Here is an 11,666-nt window from a genome sequence, read left to right as displayed (position 1 = left end):
TCTGTCTATACAGATAATATCTATTTTCACAGATTCTTCTATCATTTATATTCATTGATTGATGTGAATTTTTTCTTTTGTAATTGGTTTTTATATTATCTATGCTATTTCTTGTAACACCTGTTTTCTCCATTTCCATCAATAAAAATTAACCAATTTAAAAAGGATTATACTCAATCACTTAGTTGCTGTTTTAAAAAGTTAACATTGTTATATATATTATAGGGTTTTGAAGTATCTATGCCTTCAAGCCAATTACAGTTTATTGCATCTTTACAAGTCCAACGTAATGTAGTACTATAACGTAATAGTCCACTAATAAGAACAAGAAGGTCTTTGTCTTTTATATGTGAAAGTTGTTCACTGAAAAATTTACTTATTGGGTGGTCCAAATAATTTGATTTGATTTGTTCTGATTCTCGATATAGTTTTTTACAGTCAATTTGAATATTACTACTACTTTTTTGAGTCATTTCAATTAAAATAATACCACAAGACCATGGATCTATTTTATCAGAAAGAACATAAATAGCTTCTTTGTTTTGATCATTTGAACTCATAACTTGTAAAATTTCTGGTGGTGCATATTGTAGAAGCATACCGTTGGGTGTAGAAGTTTTAAATGAATATTTAGCCATTCCAAAATCACAAATTTTTACAACACCATTTTTTAATAAAATATTTTCTGGTTTTAAGTCTCTATGAACAATATTATTTTCATGAATATATAAAAGTCCTTCCATAATTTGTTTAAATATATATTTTGTTCTTATTATGTCATTACCAAGATATCCTCCTATTATTTGTCTTAAATTACAATCACAATATTCCATAAATAATTCAAGTTCATTCTTTCCTGAACAAACTCCTAATATTCTTCTTTTTTAATTCTTTTTTATTTCATTTTATATTTTAATTAAAACAAACTTTACAATATTTCTATGATTTAATTGTCTTAATAAACATATCTCTCTTAATGCCGATGAAGTAATTCCAATCCCATCCATATTTTCACTATTATACTTTTTTATTACAATGCATTGTTGTGTAACATTATCCATTGCTTTAAAAACAACTCCATATGTTCCTTTTCCTAATTTAGATAAAAGTGTAAATCGTGAGTGTAAACATATCCTTTCTGTCATACTTCCTTTATTGTTTTTTTATTAGTTCCTTTTTATTTATCTTTTTATTATATTATTTTACTATTAATTACTATTTTGTTCTTTCTTTTTATTTTAAATTAATTCTTATTTTTTAATTTCTCAAAGATCGAATGCATCATTCTTTTTGAGTAACTCTTGGATTTTTTGATTGTTCTAAAAATAGATCTACTTTATTTTTTACAATAAGATGACTTTTTAAAAGACACCAAAACCTTCAGTTTAAATAATGAGACAGAGAACATCTGTTAACCAACAAATTTGGCTGAAAATAATTTAATGAAAGAAACTACAACTCAAAAAATAATAACCCCAACTGAATATATAACGAAGTAAAAATACTATAAAAATACTAAAAAATACTAAATTTTGTGTCGTGTAAAAGAAAAAGGAAATAAACACAAACCTCCTTTTCTAAGAATATGAACACTTCCTCAGAAACAATGTCTAATAGCCAACCACCAATAACACCAGTCATTGCCTTAACAACACTTAGAATTACTTCACCACCTAATACAACAATTCATCATGGATCACTTTTTAAAGAACAAGACTCAAAAAAATTACAAATGTACCTTAACCGCCCTAGTAGAACTGTTATTGAAAATGAGCTTGTACCAAGACAACCTTATTTAACTATCCACACTTCACGAACTACTGTTTTGAAAGATGACGTAGTTTTCAAACAAGATAATGTTTCAGTTATTAAACAATACAACCACTTTAAACAAGAAAAATAGTTATTATTGATGCGTTTAAATTATAGTCTTAACTTGATAATAGTAATAAGAGACTTTACTCTCATAAGTAGGAAGTTTATTAAAAAAGTGTGCTGAAATTGTATTATTGTTTACTATTACCTTTATTTGGTTTTCATTCTTATCTTTTATTTGAACTTTCCAAAAAAATAAGATTCAATCTACTTATGTCTCAACAAAAAGATTGTAACAAGTCTTAAAGAAAAGAAACAAAATTTAAAAAAAAAAAATGAATGAGTAAGATTTAATGTAATTTATACCAAATAATGAATATAAGGAATGTAACAACAATAACTAATATTAATAATATTATTAGTCTCTTTTTATCTCCAGAAAATTGATATTTCCCTGCTTTGTCAATTTCCATAGCTGATTTCGCTGTATATTCTTCAGCATTTTGATAATTATATTCAAGTTGGTCAATGACTGTTTGTTGTGTTTTTGTTATACTATTCATCATAGAAATTCCAGTATTAATTTCTTTCATTTTTGTGTTAACATCTTTAATTCGTTGAGTTTTATCATTATCTACTTGAACAAGTAATAAATCATTTTCATCATATGGATTATTGCTTTGCATGAAGAAATATTTTTTTGAGATTAGTTTTCTTATTATATTTTATAATAAAAACAACATTTATTATCAAAATAGTAAAAAAAAAAATAAAAAAGAACAAGTACAATTGAAATTCATTACTCTCCATTTTAACTCTTTTCATAAAACTTTATTACTCATATATAATTTTAACCTTTCTCTAATAATCATCTCTTCTTTTTTGTTCCTTTTCTTTTAGAACAATGTTGTCATTCATAATTGCTGGAGTAACAGATCCTTCACTTAAAGTGACAGGTTCATTTTGTGATTTTGTTCCATTTTGTTTGAAAATAAAAGAGAGTCTTCCTTTCTTTTTTGAAGTTGGTTCATTAGGAGTAGTTGGTCCAATAGATGAATCAGTTGAACCTGAACTAATATTGGATTGATGAATGAACATGTCACTATCTCTAACTGATTCTCCATAACAAATAGAACTATTTCTTGGGTGCGAACGTTTACTTAATCCTATAGCCTCCAGAACAACGTCTTTCATACTTTTTCTTTTATTTTTATAGTCTAAATCTTTCCAAGCCTCATTAGTACAAATAATTCTACTTGCACTGGCTATACTAGTTGGTTTAGTTTTAGTGGATTGTTTTGGATAAAGAAGGAGAGGGTCATTCTTTGCATCTTCTATTAATTGTTTAAATGTTGTTTTATCATTTTCTTCAAGTCCAAGGAAGTCTATTTCATCAGGACACATTGACATAAAGTGTTCTACTTTACAATATCCATAAGAGATAAAGAGCTCTGTGAGGTGTTGAAGATTTCTTTGTTTAAGAAATTGACTAATTTCATCAATAGAATTTGTTTGATATTCAGCTGGGCGTTGTTTTTCTAATTCATCGCCATTGAAATAGCATTGTAATTCAGGAATAAATTCAATCAAAAAGTTAATAATTTCATCTGTCAATTCATCGCTATGAGTTTTTTCTAAGTCATTTCCACCACCTTCAATAACTCCAAGCCCACCTTTATTTTGAATTAATGAATATAATTTTCTAATGTATTTCTTTTCAGTTAATAATTGACCAAAGATAATAGCCACGGGTGAAGTAACAGCTTTTATATGACTTGCTTTGTGAAATGGAGAACGTGTTAAAATTGATGCATTTACCGCTGGATTAATTAATATAACGCCACCTACTTCATTTTCTTTACGAGTTTCAAATGCTTGAAATAACGTTGGTCCACAACCTGCTCCTTTCCCATAAAGGACTATTGACTTTGAAGGTTGTTTCATTTCTTCTAATATGTAGTTAAATACTTTTGTAATAATGTCTGAAACTAAAGTATCAGAATATTCACTGCTATCATCCATATAACCAGGAAATTCATACGCAATAATATTAGAATGAAGCATCATTGACATATTAACTAGCCATTGGTGAATTGTTTCTAGTCTTTCAGTAGAGTCATGGCTATAAAGAATTGTACACTTCGACCTATAAACATAAATATATCTTTTTACTTTAAATAACTTCATATAACACAAACTTTCCATCTGCTGGTCTAATAAGTAATCCAGGAACATTACCTGATATCTTAATAAATTGGGGTAATGACTCACAATTACTTGGATGTCTTTTTTTCCATTGTTTTGCGCCATTCCTAAGAGAAATACTCGGACTCACTTGCTCCATTCCTAAAAATAACAATTTTTGTTTTCAGTTTCTCTTTGTGTTTTTTTAAAATAATAATATTACTAATTTTAATTTTATATTTTGTTTTTCTTGAAAATATAAATAACTATTTTCTAATTTATTTTTGCTATTTATAACGAATAAATTTTATTAATTAAAAACACAAAAAACAACAAAAATAAATCTTAAAAGTAACTTAAAAAACTATGTTATCACGCTCATCATCACACTTTTCATCACAAAGTTGGAGAAAATCAACAAATCAATTACCTTCTTCATCTATCTCTCCACCAGTAGAAATAGATATTCCAGGAGAAGTACCTTTTGAAGATGTATTTGAAAAACTTATGGAATCATTTGCTAAGCAATATTGTATGCCTTATGTAGCTATTGACAAAATTATTAATTCAAAAGAAGTTAATTCATCATTGGAAATAAAAAAATTACTAAGTAATAAAATAGGATTACAGTCTGTTGTTACTTGTTTAGAGCATGAATTTACTTTAGTTATTCCACATCGAACTTTGACACTAACCCCAGAATTTCTTTTAACTCATATGATAAAAAAAAATCCAAATGATAATAATTTTGTTACATTAAATGGTTTATATGGAAAAATTACTGATGGCACTATTGCATTATATGCGAATCAAAAACCATTAAATCCATGGAAGACAATGCCAGATATTTTTTATGCTTTCCCAAAACATTTTTATGATAATTTAGAAAGTAATGAAATCTTGTTACGAAGGTCAAAAGAAATTTCATTAATTGCAAATGATTCATTACAATCTCCCTTTGGAGAAATGCCAATCCTTTTTATAGAAACACCTTTAATTTTCGATGGTTGTTCTTGGGGGTGGGTAGGTGATGGTCTTCAACCTGGATTTTTATGGATGGAATGTCCAAGTATAAAACCACGTACATTTGATAGTATCTCTAAAACTGAAATAGAAATTAACACTGTCGAACCAAAATGGTTTATTCCTCCAACTGAACCAGAAGAACATAGTGGAAACTTATTTTTAGAACGACTTTCTAATCAAAAATCATTAGCAATCAGAAATTCATTTGAAACGGCATTCAAACAATTTTCAAATATATCTTCTACATTAAAACTAAATGAAAAGGCAGTATTTCTTAAACAATTAATCAATGGAGCAAGAGGCAAAATACAAAAACATGAATTATGGAAAGCTGATTTTAAAACTTATGAACAAAACATAATTAATTGTATTGAAACAATTTTTACTTGTTCATTATTCGAATCTCTTTGGCCTCCAAGTTATGAAGACAATCCAAAAGAAGAAACTCCTATTGAATGTCGTGAAAAAGATAAAAAGTTAGAAGATTTTATTTTAATGAGACAATTTATTCAAGTAGAAAATATTGGGCTAGGTTTTTTGAAAAAAGATGAACAAAGTATATTAAAAGAATGTGGAGCATTAATTAGAAATGTTAATATGAAACGATCACCTATAGAAAAAGCAAAAATTCTAAGAGATGCATATTGTGTAATTGAAAATATTGTGAAACAATTAATAAAACTGAGTGATAATGAAGTTGTAACAAAAACACTTGCTTATATTTTACTAAAAGAAAATATTCAATTTATTCCAACAAATATTTGTTTTATAAAATTATTCCATATGAATTCTACGGATTGGATTATTGACATTGTAGAAAAATATGATCGTGCAGTTTTATTTTTATTAACATTAGGACAAGAAAAAGTTCTTCTGCCAAAAGAAGATTATAATATGTTATTTTCTAAGGCTAAAAGAAAAGCACAAAATCCTTTAAGTCTATCTGATTATTATTCAGAAATTCCTATTCATTTTGATAAGAATAAAATAATTCCAAAATTAATTGAAATGAAACCTGAAGATTTAACTGATGAAGATTTAGATATTTTATTAAAAGAATTTAAAATAGCAATGAAAGAAAATCGAGAATTGCATAGTAAGTTAGATGATTTAAAAAAGAAACAACAAAAAGAATTAAATTAATTTTTTACCCTGTTCTTATTTTATTTTTAATATGAAAAAGAAGTATAAAACAAAGAAGATTCAATTACATGGTTGAATGATTAAGGATGAGTGTTGAGATCTTTTAATTGTACTGGAATATTATTAGTTTCATATGAAATGGTTGGTGTTTGTGTAATACCTGAATTTAATTGAACTGATTGTATAGGCTCAATAGGAGAAATAACAAGATTGTCTGAACCAATTAAAGTAGTTTCAATTACTTGTTGAGGAGAAGTAGTGTTGGAAACTTGAGACTGTTCAATTTTCTTTTTACTACAAAACCTTCCACCTTCTCCCCTTTGTCTGTTCATTGCGTGAAGATGCCTAGACTCATATTTAAACTATTTATTAACTTTAATATTTTTGTTATTAATCATTAAATTTGTATATTGGGTCATAATACTCCTATTGGTGGAATATTCAAACCGATAGAAAAAGACAAACTTTCTGTTTGTGTGATGAAGAAATACTCCGAAATTCTAATGCACGTCGTTCACTTCTTCTCTTCATTATTCGGTTATATTGTTTGTCATTTACAAAAATGTATTTCTTTTCTGCATCACTTGCTGACCATTGAATTATATCGTTAGGAAAGCCAGTGTAAGTTTGTTGTTTAGAATAACTTGAAACGTAACTCGAAGGTAATAAGTTCCACTGAAAATTTCTTGGTTGTTGAGGTTGAGTTATCTCCAACGAAGTATTATTGACAGATGCACACATAACAATCTCGAGTTTTTAGTTACACTATTTATAGCATTAAGGGTTTTGAATTTGATTGGTTATTTTTTTCATTTTTGTAAATGGACTAAAATAATGAAAAAAAGCGGGAATTTAAATATTTTTGGATAAGCTTATAAAAATATTACTTTAAAAAATAAATTATCTTAGTAAAAAATAAGTGAATTAGAGTATAAATATCGTCATTGAAAAGATTTCATAAACATTTCAACTGCTTGAGATATACTTTGCAGTCCAAATAATGAAGGGTCAAGTGACTTAATGTCAACCCACTTTAACTCAGAAATATCATCTTTTCCTTTAACTAAACCATTGGAGACTATACATTTAAAAAATATATCCATTGTTGAAACTTTGAAGCCACTGAAAATATATTCATTTGGTAAACTAAAGAGATATTCTAATTGTTTTACTTCTAACTGAAGTCCTGTTTCTTCTTCAATTTCTCTTATTGCAGCAGTTTCTGCATTTTCCCCAAAATCAACAAATCCTCCTGGTAAATCTAAAGTATTTTTTGCTGGTTCAAATGTCCGTTTTCCTACAAGTAATTCACCGCGTTCATTAAGAACAAATACACCAACAGCAGCTGCTGGATTATAGAAGTAATGAAATCCACACAATGAACATTTCTTAGATTTAAATGTTTCAACCAAAAATTGGTTGTTTCCACATTTGGGGCAATACTTAAAAGAGTCTAATGGATGATGTTCCATTTATCTGTTATAAATATCAGTTGTCTTTTTTTTGTTTTTCTTCTCTTTTGAAATAAATTAGCAAAAAAGATGAGTCATTATGTCTTTTATATTAATAATATCTTCCTATTAAAAAGTTGATATGGTATTATTTGATAAAAAACATATTATCAATAAAATTGATAATTGAATTTATCTATATTGTTATAATTTGACAACATTTATTAAAACAAATTTTTAATTATAAAATATTTTATTTATTATCTTTTACAGATTACTCTTTTTGAAAACAAGCTCAGGATATGATTAGTCTCTGCTGACCAAGAAAGAATAGATGAAAATTCTATTAACACTTAATTAACTAATTTTTATTCTTTATTTTCTTTTACTGGTTAAATAAGACAACAAAATATAAAAAAATCATTTACTCATTCATTTCTATAACTATAAAATAAAATATATCGTTTTTTAAGACAGTACTACAACAAATAACGAGACGAATAATCACGAAGTTCTCCAAATAATTAAAACTAATTTAAACAAAAATACAAGAATGAGTTGAAATTCAATTGAAGTATTTTAAAGTGTCTTTACAATTCACTTAAAAATTTAGGAGAATCAATAGAAGTTAAATCTCTTCTTTTGATGAACTTAAATATCAAAAATTATAAGTATGCAGAGTAATCAAATAGCTAATGAGGTATATTCATTTTTATCAGAAGAACTGTTTCAATTAGTAAGGTTAAATAAATCTACTTTTCATTGTACCAAAAAAAATAGTTCTTCAGAAACTTGTAAACCAAAAACCAAACAACCTAAACCATCTCAATCTCTTCGTCTCACATACAAAAATTTAGAAACTATTAATAAAATTGGAAGTTATCAAAGAAATATGAGAATTGTTGAATGGGTTAAATCTTCTGAATATAAAAAATATCACTTTCCATCTCAATTGTAACTTAAAATACGATTTATTATGATTATTTATGTTTCAAATCTTTCAATTAAAAAAAATGTTTTCAATGTCATTCAATTTAAAAGTTAAAATTATAAATAAAAATTGACTGTACCTCATTCTCTTACTTTCTTTTATAAAATCTATTAATATATTTCTCAGTTTTGTATATACGTCAAAATATTTTTAAAAAAATAATTCAACAAAAAGAATTTTTTATTTTTATTTGGAAGAAAAGGATAACTAAAAAAATAACTGTAAAAAAAGTAGAATTGTGTTTCTTTCCTTATATATGAGTAGTTCCTTGTCTTTTACCCTACAAGAAATAATGACTATATCTCAATACCTTAAGACAACAGAAGATTTTATTAGATTGCAACTTGTCAAAAAATCATTTTCTTGTCTCACTGATATGTTTAAAGAAAATCCAATTTCTTCACCAATTTTTCGTTATATCACTACTCAAAACATCTATTCTAGAGACGACAGAATTATTCCAAATCTTTCTTGTTATATTATTCATTACAAAGTAAATTATAACGAATATCTTTTAATGAAGAAAGATAAATATTATTTCAAACATATTGAATATACAAAAAGTGATCGTGAAAAGACAAAAGGTAAAATCCCACAAGAAATTACTTGTATTGGAGAAAAATGTTTTTATAACTGTGATAGATTATCTACAATTAATATCCCTGATTCTGTTACATCAATTGAATACTCTGGATTTAAGAATTGCTTGAGACTTACTTCTATTCATCTTCCTTCTCGTTTATTGAAATTAAAGTCAAATTGTTTTGAAAATTGTCAGTCTTTAAAGGTAATTTCATTCCCTTCAACCCTTATTTCAATTCCTGATGCTTGTTTATGGAAATGTTATTCATTAACTTCTATTCAATTCCCTTCAAATGTGTCTTCCCTTGGAGTTAATTCATTATCTCAATGCACTTCCCTTATTTCATTTTCTTTACCACCTCATTTAGAGGTTATTGGTGATGCTGCATTTTGGGGTTGTTGTTCTATTAGACGAGTTTTATTTCCTTCATCAGTTACTTCAGTTGGAAACGGAGCATTTTGGTCTTGTGTAAATCTATTCCAAGTGTCTGCCCCACTTCATTCGACTCCAATTAGGTATGGTGTTGGTTGTTTTAGAGGATGTAAAATACTTTCACAAGTTGAAGGAGCCAAACAAATAAATTGGTAATGAATTTGTGTTTTATATATTTATTTTTTGGTATTTATTAAGTATTTACAAAACCTAAAATTGATAAAAGAAAAATAATATTATTATCATAAAAAATAGTTTTAGAAAAAAAAACTTAAAAAAAAAGTTCATTGGAAAGAAATGAGTCAAAGTGTTGAAGTGGGGAATATTAACCAAATCCTTGTCATTGGTAAAAATAGTTTTTTAAGTATCAATTCAACTACTGTAACACTGTGGGATAGTAATACTGCTCAAAGCCTTAAAACTATTATGATTCCACCTGGAATTACTATTGTTCAGGCAGTAAGTATTTCTCAAGAAAATGAATTTTCGTTGTATGTTTTAACATCAAGTAAAACAATAATTCAATTTACTAAACCTACCTTTGATTATTCAAAAGCTAAAGTTTATCAAAGTGGTTCTCCAGTTACTAAAATAGCTGTTATCGATCTTAACACCTGTTTGATATCTAAACAAAATGAGATTGGTACTGTCAATTTTAATAAAGAAGTTGTTGAATATACTGAGTTATTTAAAGTAAAAGAAGAAGTTACAGCATTATTATACTCATCACCAAATATCTATTTAGCAACAAAATTTGAATTATTTGTTTATTCAATGGAAGGAAAGGAAATAAAAAAGATAAGTTTTAATGAAAATGAAATCAAACAAGTTGTGTCAGGAAGAAAGAAAATTTTTGTGATTTGTGATAAAAAATTGATTTTAATAAATGAAGATTTGACAATTGGCCATGAGTTTATCGGAGATTTTTATGATTTAAGCGAAAATGAAGATTTTATTTTGGTTAGTGGTTCTAAACAAACAGAGCTCATTTCTAGTCAATATAATTCTGCTTTAAAAACATATAAAACTTCACAATGTTGTGGTATTAACAATAAAATTATTTTATATTCTAATAATCTATTAGAATTTATTGACTTACCAATGAAACCTACATTGTCTGATTGCTTAAAACATATCAGTAATGGACAAACTTCTATTGAATGTGATGTGAATAATTTTGTTGGAAGTTCAAGTGGAGAATATCAAAATGAAGTTTTAAATGAGGAAAATGGAGATGTATTACCTAATTTTGATGTTCCAAGTGATGAAGATTTTATTGAAAGAATTGAGAGTGCTATCAAAATGAATGGTAATTTAAGATGGAATTTGTGGGATGAAGTTCATAAAAGAATTCAAGAGAAAAAGTGTTCAACTGACGTGTATTGGAGCATTATTCTTAAATTAATTATTTATGACCTTATAAGAGATTATACTGATTTGTTATTATTATTAATTCATGAAAACAATTTAAATTATATTGACTACATTATCCAAAGAGATAACGTTACTGTTACAGAAGTACCTCTTCTTTCACTTCTCCGTATAACAGTTAAAATGAATCTCAACCAAATAGAATTTAACAATAAGGATACTTTTATTTTGCATGTGTTTGATAGGGAAATTAATGCACAAACTGCACCTAAAATGTTATCTCAATTAAATCCAAATGAAGTAATGAATATATTAAAATATCTCATTCAACAATTTGAATCAAATACTCCAATTTCTCAACAACGAATTCTAAATTGGTTAATGGCTTTCTTTGACGCTCACATCACTCTCTTAATTACTGATCAACAATTCACTGCTCCATTAAAACAATTATTTGCTATTCTTCAAAAAGAAATCCAACTCTCAGAAAACTGTGAAGCTCTCAAACCATATATCGAGCAAATTAAGTTTAACTTACCATTACCAACGGTTAATACTGATGAATATGTCGTTATTGATTTATTATACCAATAACATAATTTGATTGAAATGATAAATTTTGTTATTGATTAAAATATTTTTTATTGTTATATAAAACCAAATTTTTTAA

General features: G+C 26.6%; 9 protein-coding genes across 9 annotated transcripts; 4 read left to right on the top strand and 5 right to left on the bottom strand.

Moving 5' to 3' along the window:
- Window positions 1-173: 173 nt before the first annotated feature.
- On the bottom strand, window positions 174-1,145 carry ENU1_197830 (protein kinase domain containing protein; the record flags this gene model as incomplete). The annotated part of the gene is made up of 2 exons (XM_008862019.1): window positions 174-876; window positions 928-1,145. 2 exons carry the CDS (start codon window positions 1,143-1,145, stop codon window positions 174-176), a joined length of 921 nt encoding a protein of 306 aa, XP_008860241.1.
- A 440-nt stretch (window positions 1,146-1,585) lies between these two features.
- ENU1_197820 (hypothetical protein) lies at window positions 1,586-1,903 on the top strand (the record flags this gene model as incomplete). The annotated part of the gene is made up of 1 exon (XM_008862018.1): window positions 1,586-1,903. The coding sequence occupies one exon, from the start codon at window positions 1,586-1,588 to the stop codon at window positions 1,901-1,903; it is 318 nt and encodes a 105-aa protein (XP_008860240.1).
- Window positions 1,904-2,165: 262 nt separating this feature from the next.
- On the bottom strand, window positions 2,166-2,501 carry ENU1_197810 (hypothetical protein; the record flags this gene model as incomplete). The annotated part of the gene is made up of 1 exon (XM_008862017.1): window positions 2,166-2,501. The coding sequence occupies one exon, from the start codon at window positions 2,499-2,501 to the stop codon at window positions 2,166-2,168; it is 336 nt and encodes a 111-aa protein (XP_008860239.1).
- Window positions 2,502-2,676: 175 nt separating this feature from the next.
- On the bottom strand, window positions 2,677-4,159 carry ENU1_197800 (hypothetical protein; the record flags this gene model as incomplete). The annotated part of the gene is made up of 2 exons (XM_008862016.1): window positions 2,677-3,961; window positions 4,014-4,159. 2 exons carry the CDS (start codon window positions 4,157-4,159, stop codon window positions 2,677-2,679), a joined length of 1,431 nt encoding a protein of 476 aa, XP_008860238.1.
- Window positions 4,160-4,365: 206 nt separating this feature from the next.
- ENU1_197790 (hypothetical protein) lies at window positions 4,366-6,168 on the top strand (the record flags this gene model as incomplete). The annotated part of the gene is made up of 1 exon (XM_008862015.1): window positions 4,366-6,168. The coding sequence occupies one exon, from the start codon at window positions 4,366-4,368 to the stop codon at window positions 6,166-6,168; it is 1,803 nt and encodes a 600-aa protein (XP_008860237.1).
- Window positions 6,169-6,248: 80 nt separating this feature from the next.
- Window positions 6,249-6,909, bottom strand: ENU1_197780 (CCAAT-binding transcription factor, putative; the record flags this gene model as incomplete). Its single annotated transcript, XM_008862014.1, has 2 exons — window positions 6,249-6,530; window positions 6,634-6,909. 2 exons carry the CDS (start codon window positions 6,907-6,909, stop codon window positions 6,249-6,251), a joined length of 558 nt encoding a protein of 185 aa, XP_008860236.1.
- Window positions 6,910-7,109: 200 nt separating this feature from the next.
- On the bottom strand, window positions 7,110-7,640 carry ENU1_197770 (mutT/nudix family protein; the record flags this gene model as incomplete). The annotated part of the gene is made up of 1 exon (XM_008862013.1): window positions 7,110-7,640. The coding sequence occupies one exon, from the start codon at window positions 7,638-7,640 to the stop codon at window positions 7,110-7,112; it is 531 nt and encodes a 176-aa protein (XP_008860235.1).
- Window positions 7,641-8,902: 1,262 nt separating this feature from the next.
- ENU1_197760 (leucine rich repeat protein, BspA family protein) lies at window positions 8,903-9,781 on the top strand (the record flags this gene model as incomplete). The annotated part of the gene is made up of 1 exon (XM_008862012.1): window positions 8,903-9,781. One exon carries the CDS (start codon window positions 8,903-8,905, stop codon window positions 9,779-9,781), a length of 879 nt encoding a protein of 292 aa, XP_008860234.1.
- A 141-nt stretch (window positions 9,782-9,922) lies between these two features.
- On the top strand, window positions 9,923-11,590 carry ENU1_197750 (hypothetical protein; the record flags this gene model as incomplete). Its single annotated transcript, XM_008862011.1, has 1 exon — window positions 9,923-11,590. The coding sequence occupies one exon, from the start codon at window positions 9,923-9,925 to the stop codon at window positions 11,588-11,590; it is 1,668 nt and encodes a 555-aa protein (XP_008860233.1).
- Between the last annotated feature and the right edge of the window lie 76 nt (window positions 11,591-11,666).

Source organism: Entamoeba nuttalli (genome assembly GCF_000257125.1).
Source record: "Entamoeba nuttalli P19 unplaced genomic scaffold asmbl_9316, whole genome shotgun sequence".
In the NCBI taxonomy this organism is placed as follows: domain Eukaryota; phylum Evosea; order Mastigamoebida; family Endamoebidae; genus Entamoeba; species Entamoeba nuttalli.
Note: the sequence above shows the minus strand (reverse complement) of the source record. Positions and strands in the feature narration are given on the sequence as shown.